At 39.2% G+C, this 27,539-nt stretch overlaps 3 protein-coding genes across 7 annotated transcripts; 2 read left to right on the forward strand and 1 right to left on the reverse strand.

Annotated features, from left to right (window-relative positions):
* Positions 1-1,214: 1,214 nt before the first annotated feature.
* On the forward strand, positions 1,215-10,583 carry LOC132792972 (uncharacterized). 3 transcript variants are annotated; one of them, XR_009633060.1, is made up of 7 exons: positions 1,215-1,445; positions 6,650-6,781; positions 7,183-7,333; positions 7,413-8,215; positions 8,958-9,163; positions 9,619-9,755; positions 10,002-10,061. XR_009633060.1 is itself a non-coding variant. In XM_060802516.1 (6 exons), exons 1-6 carry the CDS (start codon positions 1,250-1,252, stop codon positions 10,221-10,223), a joined length of 1,680 nt encoding a protein of 559 aa, XP_060658499.1. In that variant the 5' UTR covers positions 1,215-1,249; the 3' UTR covers positions 10,224-10,583. The 3 variants fall into 3 exon arrangements, 2 of the variants coding, with proteins under 2 accessions (XP_060658499.1, XP_060658498.1); XM_060802516.1 differs by lacking the exon at positions 9,619-9,755 and having other exon boundaries at positions 10,032-10,583; XM_060802515.1 differs by lacking the exon at positions 9,619-9,755 and having other exon boundaries at positions 1,216-1,445; positions 10,002-10,583.
* Positions 10,584-16,239: 5,656 nt separating this feature from the next.
* Positions 16,240-21,441, forward strand: LOC132788287 (fibrous sheath CABYR-binding protein). Its single transcript, XM_060795619.1, has 6 exons — positions 16,240-16,628; positions 18,100-18,429; positions 18,484-19,188; positions 19,264-19,542; positions 19,744-20,725; positions 20,855-21,441. The coding sequence occupies exons 1-6, from the start codon at positions 16,560-16,562 to the stop codon at positions 21,085-21,087; spliced, it is 2,598 nt and encodes an 865-aa protein (XP_060651602.1). The 5' UTR covers positions 16,240-16,559; the 3' UTR covers positions 21,088-21,441.
* A 1,198-nt stretch (positions 21,442-22,639) lies between these two features.
* Positions 22,640-27,240, reverse strand: LOC132792452 (uncharacterized). 3 transcript variants are annotated; one of them, XM_060801847.1, is made up of 4 exons: positions 27,151-27,240; positions 23,844-24,002; positions 22,951-23,507; positions 22,640-22,777 (listed from the first exon to the last, which is right to left on the reverse strand). In XM_060801847.1, the coding sequence occupies exons 2-3, from the start codon at positions 23,955-23,957 to the stop codon at positions 22,983-22,985; spliced, it is 639 nt and encodes a 212-aa protein (XP_060657830.1). In that variant the 5' UTR covers positions 23,958-24,002; positions 27,151-27,240; the 3' UTR covers positions 22,640-22,777; positions 22,951-22,982. The 3 variants fall into 3 exon arrangements, with proteins under 3 accessions (XP_060657830.1, XP_060657828.1, XP_060657829.1); XM_060801845.1 differs by having other exon boundaries at positions 22,640-23,507; XM_060801846.1 differs by lacking the exon at positions 27,151-27,240 and adding an exon at positions 24,089-24,237 and having other exon boundaries at positions 22,640-23,507.
* Between the last annotated feature and the right edge of the window lie 299 nt (positions 27,241-27,539).

Raw genomic sequence — 27,539 nt, forward strand, 5'->3', positions numbered from 1 at the left:
TAACTTTTTTTTGTACGAAAGAACATCAAGCTTAAAATAAAATATAGAAACTATGAAAGAAAAATGTGAGTTGACATATGTTACATATTCAATGAACAGATTCAGGATCTGAAAGTTGTTTTTATTAAAGCGAATATAAAAACTAAGCATGTGCGAATAAAGTTTCGAGTAATTAACTTTCATCGCCGATAGAAAAACTTGTAAACATGGTAAATGTCTCAGTTTCTTCTTAATCGAACAATATCCCAGGGGTAATTTAAATAAATTTTTACATTGATGTAGGATTAAAGCAATTTGCATATTAATATAATATATATACTTGCTATGTTGTGTTGGAATAATTGCAATTTAATTCATTTTTCTAAAACTAAAAAAACACTTTCGCATTTCAACTTCGACAAGGATTGAAGACTTTCAGTTTTAAATACATGCCTCAATGCACGACATTCAAATGTAATTCCTTCGCCCACCTCTAATCCCTGTCGAGACTGAAGGCAACAAGTTCTGCAAATTCCACTTACAAGACTCGTATATCACCTCATGTGACACTCGATGTGTCTTAAGTAGACAGCTTAATTGAAGTATGGCGCAGTTTTGGGTCCCTCCAAAAAAAAATTCACATATTCAAATGGAGAAGCCGCTATATTGCGCCTACAACAAGCATGCCTATAGTAAACTACGAGTATGTGTGTGTGTGTGTGTGTGTGTTTGTGGTGTGTCTTGTGTGCTCTTTTGGCTCTTTGGCCACATGCGGCTGCTCACTTTCCACAGAAGAGCACGACGGCAACAGCAGCAGCTTTCACATTACGCTCTCTTCGGGAGCTCAACAGCTCGAAGTGAGCTGCATGGTTTGGTATAAAACTTCTTACGTATGCGCGTCATGGCTCAATCTTACCTTGAACTTGGTCGTGTTAAGATCGAAGTAACAGACATTAGTTGTGCCTCTTCCTGTGTGCCGGCCATTGAACATTTGAATTTGAATATTTATAAGTGCGTTAATTGAACGGGCTTCGGTGACTTCTATTGAACATAAGACACAAAGAAACACATCAAAAAGAGTGCTTTGAGAAAAATGGAACAAAGATCCGTTGTAGTTTTGCGTGTCGATAAGTGTATATAAATCAGTGTGTGTGTTTGTTTTTTTTCGAAGAAAAGACTGCAACAGTTCTGTAACATTTAACGGTATCTTCTATCAGTTCCAACTCGGTTTTTTCTGAAACTGTGCGTTAGTTAGTTGGCTTAACTAAATATGGATTGGCAGCGTTCCACTGCGGGCGCTGGGCAGCTGCTGCTTAGCTGCTGTTTGCTCATCTCATTCACATTGACGCATACCTGGAGCCTGGCTGCAATTGCCACACCTGCCGCTGCACCTGCACCTGCCACCACCTCGTCTTTGGCTTGGTCGCCAGTTGTGGCAGCTAAGCCAATTGCTCGACAACTAAATCGTAAGTTCTCAATTCCGCCAAGTCATGTGGAAGCATACATTTATGCAGATCGAAGATATGTGTTCTTTTTGGTTTTTGGGGCTAAACATTTTTGTGTGGATGACTCAGCGGCAATGTAAAATGTACAATTTCTTTTTGGCATATGTAAACGCGTAAACAAAACAAGTCAAGAGAAACAAAACAAACAAACATACCGAAAAAAACATAATCAAAAACACTTCGTTTTTTTTATTGCAGTGAAATTTTTTTGCTCATTAAGTTGAATGTGAGAGCGCATTCAAAATTTATTAGCCATTATATCATAGTCGACTGCCCGACTAGCCATTGGAGCTATGCCACTCTCCCTCTCTCTATGTCTTATCTATTGTTGATCAGCCCAACCTAAGTTGATGTGGCAATTGACAGCTGACAAGGCGACACGAATTCAACTCGATACCTTTAATTAGCAAACGACTTGCTGCATGGGTAACGCAGCAGAACAAGAATACGCATTTAATATGGTTAAAAGGGGTTTCGACTTTATTTTTTAGAGCAGGTGACATGCTCTCTTACGTTATGCGAACAACGACAGCTCAGAAAGAAGAAACTCGTAAAAACCGGCAACACTTTTTCACTTCGTACTTACCATACTCCATATTCCATATTGTCTTTACTTCAGTTGAGTTCTGATGTGTAAGTCGAGCAATTAGCCGGTCGCCTGCACTTGTTGCGAAGGTGCCAGAGAGAGAGAGAAGAAGAAGAAGAAGCATAGAAGCACTACCACAACCATATGTAATATGGGTCATACTCAAGTCATACTTATAACTTCAACTAGAACTTGTTGAGCGTTAAGCACAGACAGATTATTTTTACGCAGGTTGCCAGATTTCGCAGAGCAAAGTGTGGTGTGTCTTGTTGGGGGTGTGTCAGGGGCGGGAGGGGGGCGCAGGCGGCAAACAAAACTGTACATAATGTCGAGTCATTAAGGAAGACGCACACAAAAAGCAGCAACATGTGAAGTAGACTTGTTTTATAGAACGAAGTTTAGATGCGCTAGTAAATACACAAGAAATCAGCTTTTCTGTTTCAGCTTCAACTTCAGCTTGAAGACTTAATTAACAGACTGATAATCACCATTTGGTGATTAAGTTCTCGATTATTGTGTCAACGAAAGAACAGTTTCGGCTTAAAAAGCTTTGTCATTGGGTGGGTTTGAATAAAACAGTTAACGAATTAAGAAACTATTTATACGAAACAAAACTTTTCTTTTCTTTGAATGGAAACAGTTATCCAATTAAAGAGTTTATTTATTTGTTGTAAATAAAGAAAACCAAATTGTTTAACTTTTGTTTATGCTTGAATGAATGTAGCAAAAATAATTATAATATAATTATAATTATTAAAATTGAAGAGAACAATTAATACACAATGTATTTCATACTTAAAAACCTTATTATATATATTGAAGAGAACAGTTAATACACAAATTATTTCATACTTAAAAAAATAACAAATTGAAAAGCTTTTCTTTTGAAACTCGGTTAGTTGGTCACATAATAATTTGCTGAATGATATTTCTTGCCTCTTAACACAGTTCACAAATTAAATTAACAAACAAAAGAGTTTTGACTCTGCTGAATCAAATTAAAGAATTTTTCTTTTATATTTATTGTATTTTTTTTTTTTGTGAATCAAATTACATATTTTTTTCATATTGTTTGGAATGAATAGATATTAATTTGAATATGAATACTTATATTAGATACAACAAAGCCTTTACAATAGGCTTTATTAACATTGGCAAAACATTAATTAGAACAGCTTATTGAAATGATAAAATAAATAAAAGAATCAATTAATAACCTACTTAAATAATTTTAAAGAAATGCTCAGCATAAAGCGAAATCTGCTTTAAATATCAAAGTTTAACTATTGCTTAGATTTCTAAATTCAAAAAAATAATCAGATTTACAGATTAAAAAATTTGCTTAAATATATAACAAATTATTGAATAATGCTTTAGGTTCGGCAAAATTTTTTAACATATAGAAAATATTGGCTTTTAACGAAATGAAGGAATAAAATAAATAAAATAAAAGCAAATAAAATAAAAAGGAGGCAATAAAAGTTTAGATAAGCAACTTAAAACATTTAATTTTTAATTAATGGCTAATACATACATTAATACATACATTAATAATTAAAAAGATAAGCATTATATAAAGCGAAGTCTGCTTTAATTAGACTCTTAGCTATTGCTTGGACTCTTAACTAAATCCTAAAGTTTAGACAGATATTCAGATTAATAGATCTACAAAAATAATAATAAACAATCTTAAATAATGCTGTAAGTCTATGTAAATGTTTTAACTTAGAGATAAAAGGAGTGTCTTTATTGAAAAGGATAATTAATTAATATTTTAATAACCTACTTAAATAAAATAATAAATGAAAAGCTTAGAAATCAAAGTTAAACTATTGTTTAGATATTAAACTAACTTCTGGAGTTTGGAGATATATTTAGTTTAACTCAAACTAAAAAAATAGGTCTATCAGCTAGTATACCCTAACTTCTAAAGAGCATAATAATAACACAGAAGCAGCAGCAATAATAGTAGCAAAAGTAAACAACAAACTGACCAACAAGTTGATATCTTAGTCAAGTCAGTCAAGTCAAGTCATGATATGGTGTTTGGTGTATGATGGTGTCAGATTCGCTTGTCCACAATACGAGTGAATTAAAGTGGAGTCGGCACAGTTTGCGTTTGAGTTTGTGGGGAGACGACACAAAAAACAACCTGAAAAATGCGCATAATTGGGTTATAACCATCATACATTGGTGTGTGCTTGGAGTGTGTGTAAATGTGCTTACAACTTGTTTGGTTGGGTTAGCTTTTTGTTGTTTGTGTTTTCTGTTCATTCATTTTGATTCGTTGTGTTACTCGTGCAATTGTAAAACTGAAAACAAAATTGCGTCCATGTCCGATTGCAAAGCGACATTTTAAAGCGCAAAAAAAAAAACTGAATGAATGGAAAAACTAAAAGTGTTGAGTGAGTTTTTCCACGAAATGAAATGAAATTTCATTTTTTAATTGCGACTAAAGCATGTCTGGCATTTAGTTAGGCATTAGCCACGTTTGGTCAGTCACATACAATGCCGAACAGCAAATTCCTCCCTTTTGCAGTTCCCCCCTCGATCCGTCTGTCAATTTATTTGCGTGTAGGATTAAATTACATTGGCTTTGGCTGATGTTGGTTTTCCAGAGCACATTTCCAGACCTCAAAATGTCCGCGATTTGCTTAGTAGATCTTCCTCAGCTCGTTGTTTGCTGTTGGCTGTCGTCTGCGGGTGTCTTCCAAGTCATGGATCGAAACCAGTGAAAGTTTATTGAGCTTGTTTTTTATTTCTTCTTCTCTTTTGGTCGCAACAACAACAACAACAACAGCTCGTTGGCATAACGGTACGATGAAGCATGTTTCTTCTTCGGGGGGACAAGTTTCTATTTCTAATCCAACACATAAGTTGATAAATTCTTTGTTCTGCATTCTTTAAAAAAAAACTGGAAATTGAAAAAAAGAGACTAGCACAGAGCTAGCATATTATTTAGCATTTACATTGAATGCAGTGAAAATGTGTTCATAAATTATTCAGCACAAAAAAATAAACTAAATAACCGGGCTAACTAAATACATTGATCCGTAGAGTAATCACAATGTATTTTACTTTCAAATTGTTGGCTTTTCAAAACTTAACAACTTTATCTTTTGTGAATTCGTAGGTGATTATGCTAATATTTTATGAGCTACTGTTATGCCTAGCCATTGGCTATAGGTAACTGCGATTTATGGTATATGGCTGGACAGTTATGTTCAGTTGGTAGTTGGCAGTTTGGTTGTAATTTTGCAGTTGGCCCAAATGTGTAAAAGCCGGAGCAGCGTTTACAGTTTTGTTGTGTTTTGTTTTTACATGCAGTCAATGAGCCGTTCTTCTTTGGCTGTGGCATGCAAATATAAAATCACGTCACCCATCATCAAGTTCAGTTCGCATTGACCACGCCTCTTTTTACTTTGTACAATGCCTTAATAAACCGACTGACGCATAAATTTCAATTGCAGTGAAAGTTCAAATTGTAAATGAAAATTAAGTAGCTCGAGCCCAAGCTCATGGGCATTGTCATGTCAGTTACAAAAGGGTTACAGAGAGAGAGATAGAGAGACAAATGTGAGAGGGGATTGAACTTGGTTCAGGGTGCATTAGCATTGATCGCACGCCCTCCTGCCTGGAGGGAAAAAAGTGAAAAGATCCACAGGCAGTGGCCAAAGACTACCGAAAACAAAACAAAGTTGGCAAAACAAATGTCAAAATGTGCTGAGGAGACAGCTCTTGGCGTGGGTTTTGTAGACAAGGATTTTTATCGGTTAAACGACACCACGACAAGCTGCAACAGCAGCAACAACTGCTGCAAGATAAACAACCAATTTTTCACAGGCTCAAATGTCGCATCCTACTTGCACGTTGCACACGAGCACAGCTTTCTCTTGGCATTGAATTTTCATCGCTGTGACACTATTAGCTGCTGTTTGGGTCAAAGTACATCGCAGCTCATTGAAAAGTAAAATTTTTCCCAAAACGTTGCAGCTGCAGCTGGGGCAACGTGTAACCTACAACGTGCAACGTGCAATTAAAAGGTAGCCAGGCAATAAAGCTAATCAAAATAATTGCTCAATTTTCATTTAACAAAATAAAAAAATCATCACCACAAAAATATTGCCATGTGATGGCTGTCGCTCACTAGCCACAACTGATTGAATTTTAATTAATTTGCGGGCAATTAATTTGTTCGTAACTGGCCGCCAGCTGCACTCTGATTAATTGCGAGCATTTTCACTGCATCTTTAAGTGGTTGCCACCGCATTTGAGTGCTTTGCTTGGCCATTAGAAAACCACAGGCATTACCCATGTCTTGAACAAGGTATGCGGCAAGTTGACGCTGACAATGCCACAAGTGGCTGCTTCGGATGCGACTCCAACTGCAACTGCTGCCACACAAGGTGTTATCACTGTTTGTTGTTGTTCCGTCGTCCGTCGTTTTGGCTTTGTGCGTACTTTCACTCAAATATTTACAAATGGAAAAGCGGCAAACGCCAAAAAATCAGACCAAATTCCGCTGACCAAGACTCAATCGTGTTCATCATCATCTTCTTCTCTCTTTTTTATTTTGCAGAAATCTCACCATATTTGGATCTGGCTCTCTGTCCCATACGTGATGAACCTTGGACGTGTGCTCGCCAACGATCGGCCAGAATTTTGGATGTGTGGGATGCCGAGTTGTCGGTGCAATGGCAAAAGTTGAAAGGTGAGCAAACATATTGGACAAAGTTGTGTTAGGTCTAAGCTCTGAGCAGCGGCGTCAAGAGTGAAAGAGGTGTTAATTGTCCACTCTTAATTAACAAGACAAAAGCTTTTAGCTGTCGCGCTGCTGCTCTTCAGCTTATGGCTTATGATTTATGCACTCGAGAGAAAATCAAAGTCAGTGAAATTTGCAAATTGCTTAAAGACCCAGAAAGTGCATTTGTGGTCTTTATTTTTGCACTCGCAAGCTGAGAGAAAATGAGAGCAACAAAGAGAACAAAATGAACTTAAAAAATCAAAATAATGTCAGATTTAATTGCTGGCAATAATGCTGTAATTACATTTGCTACATTTTGGTAATTACAAATTCACTTAAATGTTTTATTATTATTTTGCGTTGTACAGTGGAAGCCGATCGACAGCTGAACGCAACGCTCGAGAGACGTGGCTACAGCGCCTCCGAGCTGCCCATAAGTGAGAAGCCGTCGACGTTGCTGAAGAAAATCGAAATTGGCACGAAATACATGAAGGAGTATCTCGCCGAAACGATGGACGGGTAACATTTCGAGTGTTTCAGGTTTCTTATCTCTTTCCATTTCTGATGAATTTTTAATTTTTTCTGATTCGTTTCGTAGTTTCCTTGGCCGTGAATATGAATATCTGCAGGCACCGAAAGCGGCATCCAGCGATAGTGAAAACGCTGACTATGACGATGAGACGGACGCCGAAGCTGATGCTGATGCTGAAGGTGAAGGTGAAGGGGATGCTGCCGACAGTGCGGATACCGGCGAGGAAGAGGATGAGGCGGATGGATCTGATGGTGAACAGGAAACCAGCGATGCCGAGGAGGATGAAGCGGAAGATGAGCCCGACAATGAAAGTGTTCCAATTGTGAAGAAGCCCGCCGCCAATGTCGAAGTTCCCAATGCAAATGGAAATGTCGATGAAGACGTGAAAAACTCGGTGCTTAGCGCAGATGGCGATGGCACTTCAGGTGGCGTAGAGTTCATAGAACTCGAGGATGGCGCAGAGGATGCGACGGGTGCGGTGAAAAAGCCCGGCGGCGGTAAGCGCAAGAAGATGAAGAACAAGCGGAAGAACAAGAAGAAGGGACAGCAACAACAACCAGCCACACTGGTCGTGGTGCAGGCGGCGCCAGAGCATCATGATGTGGACTTCGGGCACGAAAGCGATTCACCGATTGTCAGTCATGGTCATGGAGGAAATGAAGGTGGTGCGAAGCCGTTTAAGAGGAAGCAGAAGCGTGGCAAGCGCAAGAAGAAGGGTCAACAAGGTTCGACGGTGCTGGTGCAAGATCACGAGTCAAGCGATCCCCTTGGTCTGGAGCTGCTGGAAGAGTTGGTTGACAGCGGAGTTGGCATCGGCGGTGGAAAGCGCAAGCATAAATTCTCAACAAATTATGGTAGAAGTAACGGAGGTGTGTGTTGTTTGCTGCGTGTGGTTTTCAATGACTTTTGCGCACCGTTTCCTAAGCACAACTTAGTGCCTGTCTATCTTTAGATTTAGTTTGTATAAATTAGTGTATAAAAAGAGGGCGATTAACTACACTTGCAGAGTAGGCAAATATGTTCATTTAAGTGTAAAATATTTTCAACTTCATCTTCTTCACTTTGCTTAAGCATTTAAATATTTCACTTTTTAATTTAACACAAATTTTTAGCCTACTCTGCAAGCGTGTTTAGTCGCAATCTCTTTTCCAACTCGTTTCGTTTCACATGTAACTTGTGCATGTCGTAGCAGCCAGCTGCGAAGCATGTACACCAAATTATTTGCACTGCTTGAGCAAGCAGTTTACATTGGTGGTGGTTTGCGTGCGTGTTTAAGCAGTTATCATAGCATGCAGTTCAAAGATTGAAATCGTTATTTTTAAGCTACAATTAAACGAGCAAACAATTGATGTGCCCAAATTGATTTTTTGCTCGCATATTTAAGTTATTTTTTGTACATAAATTGCCTCGAATGCTTGTTGTGTTATCGTTATCGTTTCGTTACCGTTACCGTTAACGCACTTACGCGCACTGCAGTTCATACTAACAAACACCACCCTCCCAAGCGATAAATATCGCTGAAAGATTTACTATTTTTTTTGTTGTTTTACTGCGTTTTTTTTAATGAATTTTGTCATGAACATCAACTAATCGATGCAACTTGATTCACAGTTACACGCGGTAAGAAGAAGAAGAAGAGGAAGGCACTCGCTAAGCTGGCGCTGATTGGTACTCTGCTGAAGGCCAAAATCGAGTTGCTGCTGAAGATATTGGGCGCTCACTTGCAGATCAAGTTCTTTGCCATTGCGCTGATCGGACTGCTCATCAATATTGCTCGCTTCTGGATCGATGTCAAGCGTGGCGGCACACCGTCCAAGGTGAGTTGAGGTGGCCCATGGCGGGCGTCCGTTGTGTTCACCTTAATATGTTGCTAATGTGTTTTTGGTTTTTGTTCTGGAGAACACACACGAACACAACTTGTTCCGGTTATGAGACCAATGTTTTCTTGTTCTAAATGGATCTTCTGCACCCTTTTTTCAGTTATATACGAAATTATTGTTTCTTAAGTACAGCAATTATTTTTGTTTTTGTTTTTGGCAAAAACTTCACGTTTGCCAATCTGTTTTTTCTCTCTGTTTTTCTCCTATTACTCTCTTTCACTCCCTATGGTACAACACTTCAAAAATGTATATAATTTTCGAATTCGTACACAGTTACACAGAAGTTTCACTTCAAGCTGCGGTTTCCGTTTTTTTTTTCAAAAACAGTTCCATAAATTACATACTGCGAAAATGTTCCGTGTGCTAACAAATTCAGACCTCTTTGGTTTCAGATATGGTATTAATTTTGGACAGCTACAGCAATTAACACTAACAGAAATTCAATAAATAAATCAAAAGCAAATCCCATAAAAAATTCAATTCAAACAAAACAAAAACGTAGCGTATCCAAAAATGTTCCCCACAATGTGTAAGTATGGGCGTGTTTTAGAGTAACGCCTAAAGCCTCAGCCTTAGCCTCAGGTTATCCCCCGAAAATCCCTTTTCCCCTGCGAAAGGCAAATCGATTGTTCCCCTTGCTCTTCATCATTCATTCAAATATAATATCATATCATATCCCATATCATGTCCATGTCACAGCTCTTACACTCTGGGCTCTTTGGTATTTCCTGTGGTGTTTCTCACTTCACGCCGTATTTGAATTGTTTCTAACTAGGTTGTCTATGTCGAACATGCTCATCATCAGCACCATTACGAGGACCATGGCGATGATTGGGGCGGTGAGGGTAGCTACTGGAAGCGTTCGCTGCAAACGGATCCCTCCATCGAGGACGTGGACTCCTCCACGGACAGCTATCAGCTGAGAACACAGCCACAACAGCAACAGGCCCAAGATGCCCACTATCTGGCATATCGCAATCAATATCAGTGGCAGTGAGTGCGCCCCATGGGAACATTCAGCATTACATATTTATCTTTAATGTTTAACCTAACCTAACCTAATATTTATTTCGATATCGTAATATGACGCTGATTATTAAATAATCCCCATATAGTCCTAGTTATTCGAAATTAATTTTAGCACAAATGCCAGTAAAACAATTTTAGCTATAACCCCGCCTTAGTAGAAATTTATCTTGATTTATATGTAGTGCAATAATCCCAAGTTGATAACTTTATCAATTTTTTTTTCAACATAGAACAAATTAATTGTAGCATTAAGTAATTTATTCGTTTTATTTATTGTACTCGTATGTTATTTATTATGAACCATATTAAATTCTTCAAGAACTGTAAATGATTAAGTGTATTTTTATTTGTTATTAAAGTGGAATTCGAATTTTTTCAGCAGTGATGATTTTTGGTAAGCAGATATATAATTCTGGAGTTAGGAAATCCATGGCATTTAATATTTTGAAGACATTGATTTATTTAAGAAAATTATTTTCAATTTGTAAATAAATTTCAAATATATGTTATTTGAAATAATATTTGTTTTTATAGACACTGATTTATTTCAGGGATTTTTAAAATATATTATTTTTCTGAACTGCATTTAATTGGCTTCTTGTTAAAAAGATATTAAATAATGAATTTATATTTATGAATGTCATAGACGTTTGCTTATTTTTGGAAATCAGTTAAATTTGTAAACTATATTTAGAATTGTAAAATAAAAAAATGTTTTATTTTTTGATATTTTTAAATTGCTTTCTTTTTAAAACACTTTTGATCAAAATAAATAGATAAACGGATGTTAAAAAATACACATTTTATTTTATTTCTTTCATTTTTATTTTCTTTATTTGTTTTAATCACTTTTGTGAATATCTGAACTACATGTTATTTAATTAAATCTTTTGATCAAATTTGACGCGATAGTATTTGTAGTAAAACAATGTTTCGTGATCTTTACATCTTCAATGTTGTACTAAAACTAAACAGAAATCTCAACAGAAAATATGTACAGCACATATATTCATTTTATATCCAGAGAAGATAGTTTATAAATTTATTCGCGAGCATTGAAAAGAAATTTTTGTTTTTGGAGTAGAGCACATCTTCAGGTGGGATTTTTAGTATATCTTGCGTATTCAGAGCAGATGTTTCTATATCGGTTTCACTTCCTGTTTTGACTTGCAGAGTATCCAATAATAACTTGCAAAAAAGAAAGAAGACAGCGAATAATTTCAGAATGCGGTCAATTCTATGTGGAATTTCGAAATTTCACCTGTGTCGCCGTGCACTTGATTCTAATTTCTGGCCCAATTCTGGGCGATGGAACTGCTCCGTAATACCAAATAGGTGCGACGTGCTCCCATAAATGCGCTAGACAAATCGCGGATGGGTGTCTTCTGTCTTCAGTGCTGAGTGTTCAGTGCTCAGTCACCACGATTGTTGTATCTCATTGTGTCGCTTTGTCTCGATTGTCTCGTTGCCACGACAATTTGCGCATGCGCGATGCGTGTTGTGAATTTTGAGTGGATGAATTTTGGTTTAAGGGGGAACTTGGCAAAATGTTTGGCAATAATTGTAATAAGCAATTAAGTTTTGTGTTTGACAAACGTCAAAACAAGCTGGAAGATGGCCAATTTATGATCAATAAATTGTGGGCAACAATTGATGGATTGTGATTGGGATGCACGGATGACAAGAGTTGAAGAATTGATTGATATTCGACCCCCTAGAGACAGAGACAGAGTCAGACTCTGACCGACCAAAAAGAAAGTGATCAAAGGTCCAGTTTGGAGTCGGATCGCACGACATTTCACATGCATTCTGACACGTTTTATTGCCACTTGTATTGATATTGACCTTGTTTAAAGCACACATAGAGTGCTGCACTAATTGAAAGAAAAGCCTCGTGTTGCTTGGCCCATTAACATGCAACATGCGGGGGGCAGGCGAAAGAAAAGCGAATTGACATGCCGCAACATGCCTCTTATCATGAGGCAGCAATCACAAAAGTGTGCAAGTGTGTGTGTGAAGCTTCGACTGCTTCTGTTTCTTTGTGGGTTCGTGCAAAGAAATGTTTATCATTAGCAAAATTAAAATCAATGAAATTGGCCATAAAAATTCGATTGCCCCTTGAGGAGGAGGACTGCACTACTGCGTGGGAGCCTCTCGGAGGTGACTGCAAACGTGTGGCACATAAGTAATTGATGATCATCAAAACCGAGGTGGGAGAGAAATAGTTTAGTTTATTTATTTCAGCACTTTCTAAACTTCAACTTCAATTGTGGGCGGTGATAGCCCCGTGACAGTCTTGGGTGGGTGTGGCCAATGGCCATATATCATGTAGATACCAATCTTCAATATATGTTCTTCTTGAGTTCCTGCAACAAAAAAAAACGAAAATCAATTGAAATTCTTTGTGCAAAATTTGTTTGGCGAATCTGGCCGATGGATGTCGGTGAAATAACGGTTAAACCAGCGCCTCAGTGGGGCAACGTGCGTGTTTTGCCAAAAAATATCAGAGTTGAGCTTGTATAGAACTCAAAGGAAGTGGTTGCCACGTATGCAAAAAAAAAAAAAAAGAAAGAGAAGTGTATACAAATAATTTTCTAAGCGCGTTTATTGCTGCTGCTCCACTAAACGACAGGCGGCGACGTGCGACTGTCATTGCTGCCATCAAGTTGAGGCATTTGATGTGATCGCCACACGACAACAACAACAACAACCACAACAACAACAACAACAACGAGAAGAGTGAAATGATATCAACATTTAATTAATTTAAGTGCTGCACTAGAAAGTGTCGCTGCATCACGTATACGCACTGCACGACACATTCTGTCTCTCTCTTTCTCTATTGAGCGGGGGTGTTGAGGGGGATCTACGCCCACGTGTCCAGCGACTTGGGACATTTTAAAATTTGAAAAGTGCTCATGATATTTTTCCATTGCACTTTGATTTGCATTTTAGAAAGTTACACGTGTTTCCCATTGCATTAAAATACAATAAGAAAATCCACCAAAAATACCAAAAAAAAATAACAAAACGTTCAAAAGAAAAGAAAAAGTCAAAGTCAAAGTCTGAAATTAAGTCTGCAATTTCTACAGTGCTTCCATAATGACCATGCTGTGCAGCAATCCCCTCCCCGTCCCCCTCTATGAGTAAATGTTTGCCCCACTCCATTCTATTCATAATTTCATTATCATAATTCCAGTCATGTTTTTGCCAGCACCAGCAAAAACTCACTTCACTTCATATCATTTCATATATAGAATTTCTGCTTAACACGTCGCCCTCTTGTCAATCGCTTTATCTCTGCACGTTTTACATTTTGTTCGTCTGGCTGTCTGTCCGTCTGACTGTTTGTCTGTTCCTTCTGTATTTCAGCCAAAAGTGCAGCTTAAATCACTTTGTTGCTAAGTGCGCAAAAAATCCATGTTGGTATTTTAATGATCATGCTCGAAGGCTTTACAACTACTTAACAGCAATTTAGCTGCCCATCTACCATATATGGGTGGATAGTAAAAGATTACGACTCTTTCGAGAAGGTGCTGCCACCTTTTGCGTCTATCATTAGCAAATATGTGGAAGGTATGTGTGATGGAAAATTGCAGTTTTCTTTTAAGGCTTTTATACTAATAAACTTGGCTTTGTTTTGGCTTTATTAAGCAATGAAAAGAGAACAAAGTATTTTAAATAAATAATGGGGAAGATTACTGTTAAATAAAAATTTTAATCTATAAAGAGATCTATAGATCAATATAACAAGACAGCGAAATTACTTTTCTCAGTGAAGAGAAAAGAAAATAATATTTTTATGTATTATACTATTATTGAGAAATCAGTTTATATGGCAAAAAACGGTTGCTGCAGTCGGGTCTTAGATTCTATGGCAAACAATCTGAATTAGTTTGTACTCAATAGTATATTTTGCAATATATTGGTATACCAAATATAGCACTTGGTATATTTTAGTATTTTGGTATATAAATTCGGTATATTTTTAAGAATAGTAGTAGTAGCAATGTTTTGCTCTAATTGAAAATGGGTAGTAAGTATCTCACAGTCAAGCAGACTCGACTTGTTATAATCATTTTTGATCAGAGTTAAACCGATCTTATATACTATTAATAGCAAATTACTTTTTTAACTCTTTATAACCATCGACACTAACTATGAGCTCAACTTTTTCACTATTAGCACCCATTGGCATCATATCTTCTCCTTATTTCCTTTTCAGTGTGTCACAGTTCCAAGGAATTTGATGTGCATAGTTGATAGTCTGATTACCAAGAAAATTGTTTATCCATAAACATGTCTGCTCAGTGGTTCTCTTCTGCTTCTCGCACTCTTCTCCAGAGATTACACTCGAAAGATTGCCTCAGACGTGAGATTGCAATTTTATGTGTACCAAGTGGAGCTTTAGCAGCACTTAGAGAACTAACCAAACACACCTGAGATTGGCCAAAAAAAAATAATGGAGAATAAAGAAGAAAACACTTCGTTAGAGTTCATTGCCATGGGCAGAGAGTGCGAGCAGAGAAGTGGAGGAGAAGAAAGGATTATGCAACAAACGAAATATCATCATGTTGTGGCTTTCACATAGAGACCAAAACAAGCGACGCTTATTAAGGCGCATTAATAATTTAGAATGGTTTGCTACCATTTCGCGCACTGGTCGACATACGTAGCTTGTGCCTTTGCCTTTTGGCTTTTGGCTACACGTACCGGGTATTACGCGTCAATTATGAATTTCTAATTTAACGAGTTTATTTAATAAGTCTGTTTGGTGGTTGTGTTCCTCTTCAGCACCCTTCGCTGCTCCCATCCCACTGTTCTATCAAAATCACGTACAGTGCGCACACACAGCAAAAAGCGAAAGCTAACTGAGGCCATTGGCATCGGAAATAGCTAGTTGCCATTAAAGTATACGAGTTCGAGCTGGTAGTAATTTTATAATTTTTTCTTATTAATTACTTTTGGAGTTTCGATTTGATTTGTGTTGTACGCGATCTGCTGGCGCTAAGAATAACGATTATATGAGTGTTCCAAACGTAGCCCAACAACAGCATGTTTATTTTACTGGCGGCAATTCAAAGTGGCATCTATCTATGGGCTGTGATCTTGTAGACTTGCTGGAAGAAGATTGAGTCTTTTAAATATGTCTGGCATAATAAGCAGGCGGCATTTGAGTGTGAGACAGGGTTCAGTTGTTTATGAGCACTCCTTTAAAGTGAGTACAAATAATACGAAACTGATCAGTGTAGTTATTTATAAAATTCAATTTAAGTATAACTTCATATTTATCACTACAGTTGCTTACACCATTATTTGAAGCTAGTATGATTGTACGAAAGACCTATTTTTAAATATTTATGAGTTAGCAATTATGATATTTATTGGATCATATTACCACAATAGCAAAGTAAATTTTAAAAGTGAATGTGTTTATTAGTGAACGTAAAGGATTTTATTTTAAAATGTGTTATTAATAAAAATCTATTAATTAAAATAGTAGAAAGAAAATCAATAATCTTAAGTTCGTTATTCTTCGCATCTTAAATTTTCGCTCTCCTGTCGTAGGATCATGTGGACTGCTTGCTGCACTGCTTTACGTGGGTGCTTACCTTGGGTGCTTGGCTTCCACCACATGCGTTCCACTAAGTTCCACTGGCATCCACGTCACGTTTACACAGCCACAAGCAGAAGCAAAAGCCGCGGCAGAAGCCGAAGCCGAAGTGGCAAAAGAAACAACAAAAACAATAACAACAACGTGAGCATTTGCCATTGTCATTGTAATTGTGATAGTGAGTGCGATCGTTGTAGTTGTTGTTGTCGCCTACATTTCTTTGTCGCACGCACCTGTAAGTGACAATGTGTGTGTGTGTGTGCGTGTGCGAGTTGTCGTTTGTTGGGTTTTCTCTACCTTTTGCATTCTTAATAAATCAAAGTGAAGAATATATAAATTGGGCGTCGCATTGGTTCGTCGGTCGCAGTTCGTATTTGGAAGCCAACGGTGCCTCACAGGTGTGCGAGTGCAAGCTTTGGTTTACTCTATATAGACAGATCTACACAGATCGCGTGTGAGACATACGCCTGGATACGCCAAATTGGATTAACACACACATACGCCCCCACACACACAACTGTATACAACTCACGCTTAAAATCGATCGCAAAGGATTATTACTATGTGCATTAGCAATTAAGTGGAAAGTGCAAAAGAAGTCAATTCAAATTCAGAAAGAAGAGTTCTCGTGATATACAAAAGTGATAAATATATATACATAACATATAACTGTACAATTTGTGCAACATCATGTGGAAGTACATTTGTGCCCTGATCTTCTTGAGCGTCTGCTGCAACGCGGGACCACTCAATCAACAGGTGGGTGATGGATATCGAATTTGATTCCGATTCCGATTCGTTTGAATTGCAATTGCAGACGACTTCCGTTCGCTAACGGAAATCGAAACGGTCAATGAAAAACTGTTAATGAAATGTGCCTGCCTACTTGAATGCTTGCTTGGCTTCGCCTTGTCGAGGCATAGTCTGAAATTTTAATGGAGTTGACTTAGTCATTCCATACTCAAAAAGTGTCGTCGTCTGCTGCTTGAGGCATTTGCATAAGCCTGTCTTCACTCAGCTAGTGCTTAGTTGGTATGCCAAACGTTTAGCCTTTTAACGGCTAACTGCAGCGCTGAGAAGTATTTTTAGAGACAGCTGCAGGTTTGCTTCTTCTACTTCTGTCTATTTATGGCTGACAAACTATTTCGCCGGCTTTGGATGCCAACAGACCATTCATTCTCTTTGGCTCCAAGATGGGCAACGCACTTGGCAATTGGAATGAGACTCATAAAGACATCGAAGCCGAGTATTTGGTGCTAATATCGCACGGAAAAACCTGTAAAAATAGCAAAATGATAATGAAACAACAATAGCGAACATATGAATACATTAAAATGTATAATTTTTATTTATTAAAAACCAAAAAAATTGAACGTGATGAGTAAATTGCGGCAACTTCAGAAATTTATAGATAATATTTTCAAAAAAGAATGAAAATAACATTAGCATAATTCTACTCTTTGATAAAGTATTGGAATTTTTATAAGTCCAGTAAATTTTCATGCATCTAGAATCGTTCCACATATTATTTATATTTACAAAAATTAATAATTATTAATAGTAGAGAGAAATGTTATTTCTAGAAAAAATAAAAATTAACTTCCAAATTAAACATCTTCAAAATTACCACAAAATATGATATCATAAATAATTATAATACTAAAAGTTTTGCTAAATTTGCTACGATCACTTCATAAAATCCACAAATATTCCAGAAGCTTCAACCAACTTTAACTTCATTTCCCCCGCCAAAATGTTTTTGCTGCGTGACTGAAAGCCGCCAGCTAGATTGTCCAAACTAATTGAAATGCATAACTGAAGTGTATAAATAACAAATCGATATGGTTAAAAATATGATGTGATAACATTCAAGCGATTCAACCGAACCATTCGAAAGTCCAATCGAATTGCAGCGTTGACCAAAAAGGTTAACCAGCTGCCAGGTGCGAAGTGCACATAAGTGAGGGAGGAGGGTCCCAAAAAATAGATAGTGATATATAGGGAGGGGGCGACATTGGGTAATTCAGTTTTCACTTAACGCCAAAAACTAGAACACAAGTGAAATTTTGTTTCGACTGCCCTCTTAGGCACGGTTCAGGTATAAAGACGTCACGTCACGTGCTGCGTTGTGATTCAAATGCGCAAGTTGCGCATGCGTCGCACGTAGATCGTTAGCTGAATGACCGCCTGTTGGGTTAATAATAATATCTTTCCTATAATTTCTACTCAGAGGAAGAATATGCCCATAAAGGCACGCGAGGATAGCGTTGTAATGTCTCAGGAATCCCAGACACAGACGGAGACGGAGTCAGAAGTGCAAACGGAAGCGGAAGCAGCTGCTCCCTTGGTGGGCACTTTGACGTTGCCCAGCAATGCCACTTCGATCAGAGCGGACATCACGGATAGTTTTTCGTGTGCCAACAAATCGTATGGCTACTATGCTGATGTGGAGAACGATTGTCAGATCTTCCATGTCTGTCTGCCAGTGACTTACGCTGATGGCAAGGAGAACACCTTCCGCTGGAGCTTCATCTGCCCCGAGGAGACCATCTTCAGTCAGGTAAGAGTAGCATAAACTATAACTTAAACTATATTAACACCTTTACTTGCCTAGGAATCGTTCACTTGCATGCGTCGCGAGGACATGACCATCGAGTGTGAGGAAAGCTACAGATACTACGAGCTGAACAGCAACTTTGGCGTCTCCACCGAAGAAGAGAAACAACCCGCAGCTTCGGCCGTAGAGAGCGAGCAGATCGATCAGCAACCCGAGCAGAGCGAAGCTCCTGCTGCGCCTGCCGAGCCCGCGCCCGAACCCGTCGTGGAACCCGCCAAGCCCGTGAAGGTGCAAAAGCCCAAGCCAAAGCCAAATCGTCGTAAACCCGCTGTCACCTACAACAAACCCCAGAGGAAAGCACCTGTTCCTGCCACGTCAGCACCTGTCGTTGAGCCTGTTGAGGCAGTTGAACCCGAGCCTGTCGCTGTTGTTGTTGCTCCTTTGGCAGCCAAGCCAAAGCCACAGCGTTTCAATGCCAGACCCAACAAAGAGAAACCTCAGACCCAGAAGCCTGCCGCCCCCATTCGCAACGAACTCTTCAATGCCATCCGCAAGCGTCCCGCCATCTTCAACAAGCCCACCACAAAGCCAGTGGAGGAGAGCGAAGCAGCTGTCACCGAGGCCATCCAAGCTCAAGCGGAGCTGAGTGAACCACAGCCCACTTTGAAGCTGCAGACCATGTTTGTGGACACGGCTCCAGTTGTTCCTGTGCAGGTTGTAGAAGAACCTGTGCCTGAAGCCTCTGAACCTGTGGTGGCCATTGCACAGCCAGAGACTGAGTCAGAGTCAGAGTCAGAGTCAGAGCCAGAGCCACAGCCAGTGGAGATTGCAGCTCAGCCAGAGCCAGAGCCAATTAAGTCTGAGATAGTAGCTGAGCAGGATGCCCCAATTAAGATGGAACTAAATGAAGTGCAACCCGTTGAAGCCTTCGAGGAAATTCCTGCTGTGATTGCCGAGACTTTGGAGGAAAAGCCACAAGAGATTGAACAGCCAGTGGAACAGCCAGCGAAGGAGCAGCAGCCAGCTGAGTTGCCAGTAGAGCAACCAGCTGAGATTCTAGTAGAGCAGCCAGCTCAGCAGCCAGAGGAGCTGCCAATAGAGACAGAGGAAAAGCCAGTGGATGAACCCGTGGAACAAATTAATGAACAGACAGCTGAGCAGCCAGTAGAGGAGCTTAAGGAACAGTCGGCTGAGCAGCCAAATGAGACGCCTGTTGAAACGCCTGTTGAGACTCCAGTTGAGACACCAGTTGAAACGCCAGTTGAAACGCCAGTTGAAATGCCAGTTGAACAGCCACAGGAACAGGAACCAGAACAGGAAGTCCAACAGTCAGCAGAGCAGCCAATAGAGCAACCATCACAGTCAGAAATCAGTCAAACCATCGCAGAAGAGCCCAAGTTCGAAGCAGCTCCTGCTATTGTGGAGCCCAGCAACTCCAACGAGGAAGCCCTGAATAACATTGAAGTTTTGGAGGCAGCCAAGCCAGCTGATGCGCCCGAGAGTCTGCCCGCAACCCCAGAGATGGCTCAACCAAGTCCTTTGGTGGAAGAGATGCTGGACAACAGCGGCAACATTGATGAGAGCATGAAGCAAACAGCTGGTGGCTTCAAGCCTGTGGATCCTGTTATGGCCGCTGAGGCAGAGCAGTTGATTACCGATTTTCTGAATACGCTGCGCAAGCATGAGGAGAAAACTGAGACTGAGTTGGCCAGCGCTGCCATGGACATGGCCGAAACCATCGAGCAGCAGCCACAAGCACAAGAGAGCGAAGTGAAGCCAGAGACAGAGTTGCTTAAGACACCTGAGGAGCAGGCAGACAATGTTTCTATTGAGGAGCAAAAGCTGCCAGAGCCAGAGATTATTGACAAAAACGCTTCCGTTGAGGAACAACTGCTGGAAGGAGACACCGAGCCAGAACCACAACCCAAACTGAAACTGACGCAGGACTCTCCTATTTACAACATTATGCAACTGAATCATCTGCCCGCTGACTATCAAATTCCAGTGCAAGTGGTCTCGATGCCAGAGCCAGTAGAGGAGCCAGCGTCAGAGACGGCCCAAGAAGTGATTCAGGAGACAGCACCTCAATTGCCAGCTGAGCCAGAGCAGAAGCCAGTGGAAACTGAGCCTCAGATGAGCTTGGCCACAGCTGCCTATATGCCACCCATCAGCATCGATGACATTGTGGAGCTCGTCAAGGAGCGTCTCGATCAGAATCCCAAGAACGAGCAGCTTGCGCCCATGGAACTGATCCTCACACCAGGTGCTGCAGCTCCTATGGCATTGATTCAGAGCAACAGCAAGGACAAGCAGGAGACACAGTCAGAGACAGAGCAGCAGTCAATAGCTGTGGCTGATGATGAGACAGCGCAAGAGATTGCTCCTGAGACTTCTTCAGCAGTCGAGCCTGCTGCCGAAGTTGCCTCAGCTCCCGTAGCTGAACCCGAGCCTGAACCCGCGTCGAGTGCTGAACAAGAGGAAGTTATCCTACCTATTTACAAACGCATTTCCATCGCTGAGCCCAGCATGTCCAAGGTGCAGACGGCGCCCGTGACTGTCAGCAAGGTGGAGGAGCCAGAGCAACAGTCGGATGAGCTTAAAACCCAAACCAAAATGGATGCACGCAAGCGTCGTTTTCTGTTTCGTGCTGATGCCAGCTAAGGAGCCAACTTCTTTCTTTGTGAGTTCTCCTCAAAGCACTACAAAAAACCCGCCCACATCGCCCACATCAAAAGCACAAAACCATTAAGCCGAGGTCCAGTCTAATCCCGGAGGCAACTCCCAACTACTCGACTGTCCAATTGACTCTTCGGCTGTCCCACTCATTTGCACCTAGGCAAACTTTAATGACTATTTTTTTGATTTTCTAGTTTTATGGCCATTTCTGCACTTCTCAAAAAAGCGCACACGAGAGTTGAAATTTTAAGTTTAGCATTGTTGTATCCTTTTGCGTTAAACAAACAAACAAACAAATACAAAACAAAAAAATTGAAAAAAACTTTTAAATAAAAATCTTAAAAAATGAATCAGGTATGTAATTAATATTTTTTGGTGGGTGGGATCTTCCACGTTGGCCATCTCCATCGTGCATTGGTTTGAGTGTTTGACTTTGGCAAAATGAGCATTCAACCACTGAACGATAGAGATGGCTAACTATAATACGACCTAAACAAAAAAGATTCGTCACACTAGGCATCATTTATAATAATCACTTACTGAAGAGAAACTAATAAAACTTAAATTAGTTATTAGCAAAATATCAGATAATGCTAATAGTAAAATACATACTATAAATATTAAGTGATTAAATAAGAAATGTAAAATGGAATAAAATGTTAATGACTATATTGGGAAAAAAATAGTTTAAAAAATGAATTAATCTTTAGTTGAGTGACGTCCAAATACGTTGCAGATATTATGAACTGATGAGCTGTTAAATTGCTGAAGATCAAGCTCAGATAGAAATTAATAAATTTAATTATGATAAAATGCTGGCTGATACTGGCACAATATAGAGTGACACAACATCATTAAGAATAAGTAAGAAAGCTACCAAATATACTGAATAATTATTAGTAATAAATATAATATGTACTATAACATTCGACATATACCATAGAGTTCAAATAATTCCAGAAGGTCCAGTGTACTGATAGACAGACAGGGATAGGCGGATAGAGATATAATGTCTCGGCTATTGACGCCGATCAAGAACACATGCTTAAATCTTCTAAGGTCGAAGATGTCTTCTTCTATCTGATACTCACAATTTCTGTATATGATCGCTATATGCTTGATTTAAAAAAGAACTAACTAACTTAATTTAAAAGTCTTCGCTACAAGTAATAAAACATTTTTAGATAAGACAAATTGAACACACAGTGATGATTAATTAATTGTTGCTTGGCAAAAAGATAAACACCTTACTTACATGTAATAGTTATTTTCATCAGATTGACAAGTCATTAATTATAAATAACCAATTGTACGAAATAGACAAGCGAAAAAGCGTCTTATCGACCAATACATAGTAAAAGTTAAGAAGTCGTTTAGAATAGCATGTGTTCTTGGAAAGTAGTAAAAGTGATGTAGACATAAGTTATCGAAAGTTGCAATCAGTTAAAGCGACAACCAGTTAATTATAGATACGATGACTTAGAGATAAGCAGAGGAAGTAATCAGAAAAAGACAAAGATGGCAAAAACTTGTTGGCTGCTTGGTTTGTTGATTGTATATTTTAATTTTATTTTGACGTAAATGATTAATTGTTGTTTACAGTTGCTTTATGCTTAGGCTTTGGGTAATTAGCTGTATGAGGCTACTACCAGGTGAGAGACAGGGACAGCAAATACTGGGTGACAGACAGAGAGAGAGAGAGAGAGAGAAGAAGAATACGATTAACAAAAGGCAACTGCAACTAAACTGCAAACTGCAGTCGAATAAGTAACTATGACAATCACAATTGACACGACTTCCGCACCCCGGAGATAATACAAAAAAGCACACACACACAAACACACATACATATACACATATACTGAAGGGAAAGTCCCGATCTACGCCTCCGTCTCCTGCTCGAGTTCCCCCGCCTGAATCTCCTCGGGCGTGCGCAGATCGATGGCAAACTTTTGCCTCGTTGGCGTGATTAAATCGTTGTGTGTGTCATCCACTTGATCCTCTCCAGAAGCCTCTTTCACCACCCGCGAATAATCCTGGAAGGCGGCAGAGAGGGCAAAGGTCAACTTGCGTGCCATGGCGCGACTGTCGCAGACAAAGGCGTGCACCTCAAAGGGATGCGGACTCGTCTCGTCCTTGACCACGATCATGGCAAAGACACGCGTGTAAACTAAATCCTGCACTCCATACGAGATCGTATCGATGGGATAGCTCCAGTTGTTGATGCTCGCCTTGGGCGAAATGATCTCCAGCTGCACTCCTGAGGTCGAAACTTTCAGTTCGCAATTGGGCAGCACTTTGTTGGGCGGCAAATTCTTGGCCACGCCCACCATAATGTCCACCGGGCGGCGGGTGTATTTGATGCCCCACAAGCCACGCGATGCCTCCGAACCAATGTATTTGACCTGTAACAAAGTGGGAAAACCTTTATAACAATTGTGGCTTGGCTTTTTCAAGTTACTTCCGGACCAAAGCCCGTTATATGCGACACTCGCAGAGCGCGCGACTCATTTGCATCCGATGCGAACCGGATGTGGGGCAAACACAGAGCTCAGCCGAAAAATGCTCAAATGCGACTCTCAGAGAGTCAACAAAGCGTGACGAGTGCGTGTCTCTCGGTGGAGGAGTCGAAATTGGAGTTGGACTCGGAGTTAAACGCACTGAAGCACACTCTCAGCATACACAACAATTTAAATATCCATTTCGGTGTGAAATGATGCGGTCTGTTTGGCGGTACGAACCTTGAAGGTTATGGGCAAATCCTCCACATTCACTTGGCTATCCAGATCGCTGTTCGTCGTCGGCGTCGTCGGAGTTGTTGGCGTTTTGGGGCTGCTGATGTTGCTGGAGGCCATGTTCGTGTTGCTTCAACTTGCACTTTGGATTCGCCACAATTTCAACTGCAATTAAAATAGATTTGTAGTGCACCGTTTAACACTCAGCTGTTGCCTCTTTCCCCCTCTTTCTTCTCATTCCCCGTCTTTACCATAGTTATCTTTTGGGGCTTTTTTACATGCTTCACTTTGCACTGTTGCGAGTTTTGCGCTGTTTTGTTTTTGAATTTCGTTTTTTTATCAGTGTTCTAATCGCATTCTCTGCGCTCGCTGTGTTCCTCTTGTTGCCGGCAACCGAACGCGACTAACGTCACCCACCAGGTAGCGACAATGCCAGAGGTGTGTGTGCCTCACTGGCGGTGGCGGTGACGGTAGCGGTGTAGTTCGAGGTAAAGTTAGAACTAAGGCCAAGCCCATTGCGCATTCGCTGCGCTCGCTCTCTTTCCCTCTTCGATCTGCTGCTCTTTCTCGCTTGCTCTTTCTCTAATTATCTGACGCTCTCTCGCATTGTCTTTCTCTCTTTCTCTGCGCTTGACAATTTGAAAGCTGCGCTCAGCACAATATCATAAAGTGTTTGATATACACTCATTTTATGGGCATTTCCGGATTGTCAGCTGGTTGGCCAACAGAAAAGAATTTGTCAAAGCAACAAGAAAAATACCTAAGATGCAAATTGTTAAGTCTGTTAAGACTATCTTTTAGTTTAAGGCAACTCAATAAATAGAATGCCACACTTTGAAAACATTTACGTTTGAATTAGTGATCAAACAGCATTTGAAATGCTTAAAGACCAATCTGTCTTCATTGCTGGCTTAGTCAAACTAATTGGTAATTGATTGCAACGAATGTTCCACTTTTATTTTAAATGACCTTCATAGCTCTTTATGCTTATCTTTGATAAGCATTTTGGGGCACTATACTGTAATAAACTTTAACTAACAAAATATAGATTATTAATGCATTAGCAGACTACGAAGAATTTGAATTAATATTATTGTTGTCAAGTAATTTTAATGATGTTTTAAGTAGTTGAAGTGCTAATGAATATTATGCTATCAAGTAATATTTAACAAAATATTACTAATCTATATTTTGTTAAAATATTCCTTGATAGCCTAATATCTATTAGCACTTCAATTGCTTAAAACTTAATTTAAATTACTTGACAGCAATAATAAATTCTGTATAAGCATACTTCAAGAAAATGTCGTTAATACTGTCAGTTAAGTATTGCTTAACATACTTAAAATACTAATGAATGTTATGCTATCGGGAAATTTAAGTAATGTTAGATATAGTGGAAGTGTTAATAAATTTTATGCTATCAAATAGTTTAAGGTATTTAATGTTTTTAGTAGTTAAACTGATAATTTATATTAGGCAATGTTTTTCTTGTTTATTTAAAGGAAAATACTTTGCTGAACATAAACTAACAGAATTTCCAATACTTAAAACTTCATATGCATTTTTTCAAGTATGTGCTTCATGTAAAGTAGTCTGTAAAATATAATTATCTCAAGATGAATTATAAATAAAGTATACAATAACTAAAAAACTATTATTCGTTAAAATATATTTTATTTATTTATTCACATATCTCGCTCATGGAAAGTGTATTTGTTATTCGATCTGTTATGTATCTAAATATTTATTGAGCTAGTTTTTGTTGCTCTGCACTTGAATGAGATGCATTGTTGTCTTTGCTCTTGTGTTGTGTTATGTTTGCCGCTGTTGTTGATGTTGTTGATGTTTTTGTTGTTGCTACTATTTATTAAAAAATGCAATATTAATACTTCCGCAGTGGAGAGTGTGAGCTGTGAAAGGTGCACAGCTGATAGCGGGAGGTAGCCACAGCCACAACAACAACAACACAAACAAAAACATTGCTGTACAACAATGCAAGTTGTTGCATGTGTACAAGTTAATGACCAAAGAGATTAAATTAAAATCAAAACTGTAACGAAATAAACGTATTTCATTGCTGTTTGCTGTTTTGTTGAATTGTTCAGTTCGCTTAATATGACGTCACAAAACAAATACAAATGCGAGCATAGCTAAGGGCAGTTGCGTTTTTGTTGTTGTTGTAATTGTTGTTGTGGCTGCTTTTTATGGCCATCGACCTGGGCTGGTAAGTGTCGACTAATTGCAGGTCGGTTTTAAGTTGGGCAGAAGAGTTATTCTTGTGCTGATGTTATGCCAGAGATTGCGAGATTGTGTAACGCTATTTACGACGCTATTTCTTAGCCAATTTCTTTTGCTTTCCCCCGTTGTTGTTGTCTTTGTTGTTGTCGCATAAAACCGGCTGTGGAACTGGGAACTGGCACAAAACAAATAGACAACTCAGACCTATAAATAACACACTTCTATTAAGTTGTTATTTAAGCCTTAAATGTGAATTTGATAAGTTATAAATTTCAGCTCAGTTTTTCACTTCACTTTTTGTGTGCCGTCATTTTTTCTATCAAAAATAAATCGAGATACCGTTGTTGCCTCCCTCAGAGTTAATCATAGGCTAGCAGCTCACAGCTGACAGCGTCGTAATTATTTCCGATTTGTATTCGAAAATATTTGTTGTTTGTAATTCGCTGCGCTTCGATTCCGCAAGCTTGTTTTTTTTTCATGTTATTTCTCGCTGATTGAGCGCCCCAACTCGATGATATATAGAGAGATATGAATATGGTACATGATATATAGTATAGTAGTTGAGTGTGACAGCAAAGCCGTAACCTAATTTATATAATTTTTTTCCACTGTTTAAACGGCCAAGCCAGAGTCCAAAGCGAACAGCGGAAGCTGCTCATATAAGCATATCTCCTATTTAATTATGATATATACTTGTGTATAGACATATATATAACAAATTATTATGGCTTAGAAGAGCAAATAATTGTTGATTATTTACAATTCTGCACCGCTGACTAATTCGTATTGTGTTTAAGTTTTTACACTGTTTTATGCGCTGTCTTCTTTAACCAACGCTTATCACAAGCGTCGCGTTTCTGGGCTATCTTATCACACACACACTCACACACTCACACGTACACACGCACTTGAAAACAAGTCACACTCACACAGTTGCAAGTTTTGTTAGCGCATTGCTTAATTGTATTATTTTCATTTATGAGCTTTATGTCATTTAATTTGCGCACTTTGCCTCAGTTTGATTTCCGTTTTTGGTTAGATAAATCGTTCGACTATTTGATATTGAAATTACCGTGTACTCTTTTTTTCTCTGCTGTTGTTCTTATCACAGCGCGAGTCTCGCATGCACTTTTCGCTTGTACACCTGTTTCGTGTGCGGCCGATCGCGCGACTGAACTGTGTGAAAAGCGATAAAGCACTTGCAGGTAAATGTTGCAGCGCCCCCTAGCGGCTGAGTCATGCACTATGCTGTGGCGTCAGTCTTATAATTTATTTTATGGCATACTTTGCGGCGCACTTGAATTTCCCTTTTGTAGAGTTGCTGGCATATTTTTAGGCTAGCTTAGCCAAGCACCGCATTGCTATAAACAGCTTGCTATACATAATGCCTAGTTTCGTTTATGGTGCTGCGGTTGTTGTCGCTGCTGTTAAGCTCTTTGTTTCGGCTGCCCAAAATTAGGC

The sequence above is a fragment of the Drosophila nasuta genome, chromosome 3, assembly GCF_023558535.2.
Source record: "Drosophila nasuta strain 15112-1781.00 chromosome 3, ASM2355853v1, whole genome shotgun sequence".
NCBI lineage: Eukaryota > Metazoa > Arthropoda > Insecta > Diptera > Drosophilidae > Drosophila > Drosophila nasuta.

Excerpts from the sequence above, each read along its gene's own strand:
- LOC132792972 (XM_060802515.1), top strand. The coding sequence starts at position 1,250 with ATGGATTGGCAGCGTTCCACTGCGGGCGCTGGGCAGCTGCTGCTTAGC. Across the intron at positions 6,782-7,182 it reads GCAATGGCAAAAGTTGAAAG|TGGAAGCCGATCGACAGCTG; the intron begins GTGAGCAAACAT and ends TGCGTTGTACAG. Across the intron at positions 8,216-8,957 it reads TTATGGTAGAAGTAACGGAG|TTACACGCGGTAAGAAGAAG; the intron begins GTGTGTGTTGTT and ends CTTGATTCACAG.
- LOC132788287 (XM_060795619.1), top strand. The coding sequence starts at position 16,560 with ATGTGGAAGTACATTTGTGCCCTGATCTTCTTGAGCGTCTGCTGCAAC. Across the intron at positions 19,543-19,743 it reads TAGAGACAGAGGAAAAGCCA|GAAGTCCAACAGTCAGCAGA; the intron begins GTGGATGAACCC and ends GAACCAGAACAG. Across the intron at positions 20,726-20,854 it reads GGCATTGATTCAGAGCAACA|CTCCCGTAGCTGAACCCGAG; the intron begins GCAAGGACAAGC and ends AAGTTGCCTCAG.
- LOC132792452 (XM_060801847.1), bottom strand. The coding sequence starts at position 23,957 with ATGGCCTCCAGCAACATCAGCAGCCCCAAAACGCCAACAACTCCGACG. Across the intron at positions 23,508-23,843 it reads ATTTGCCCATAACCTTCAAG|GTCAAATACATTGGTTCGGA; the intron begins GTTCGTACCGCC and ends ACTTTGTTACAG.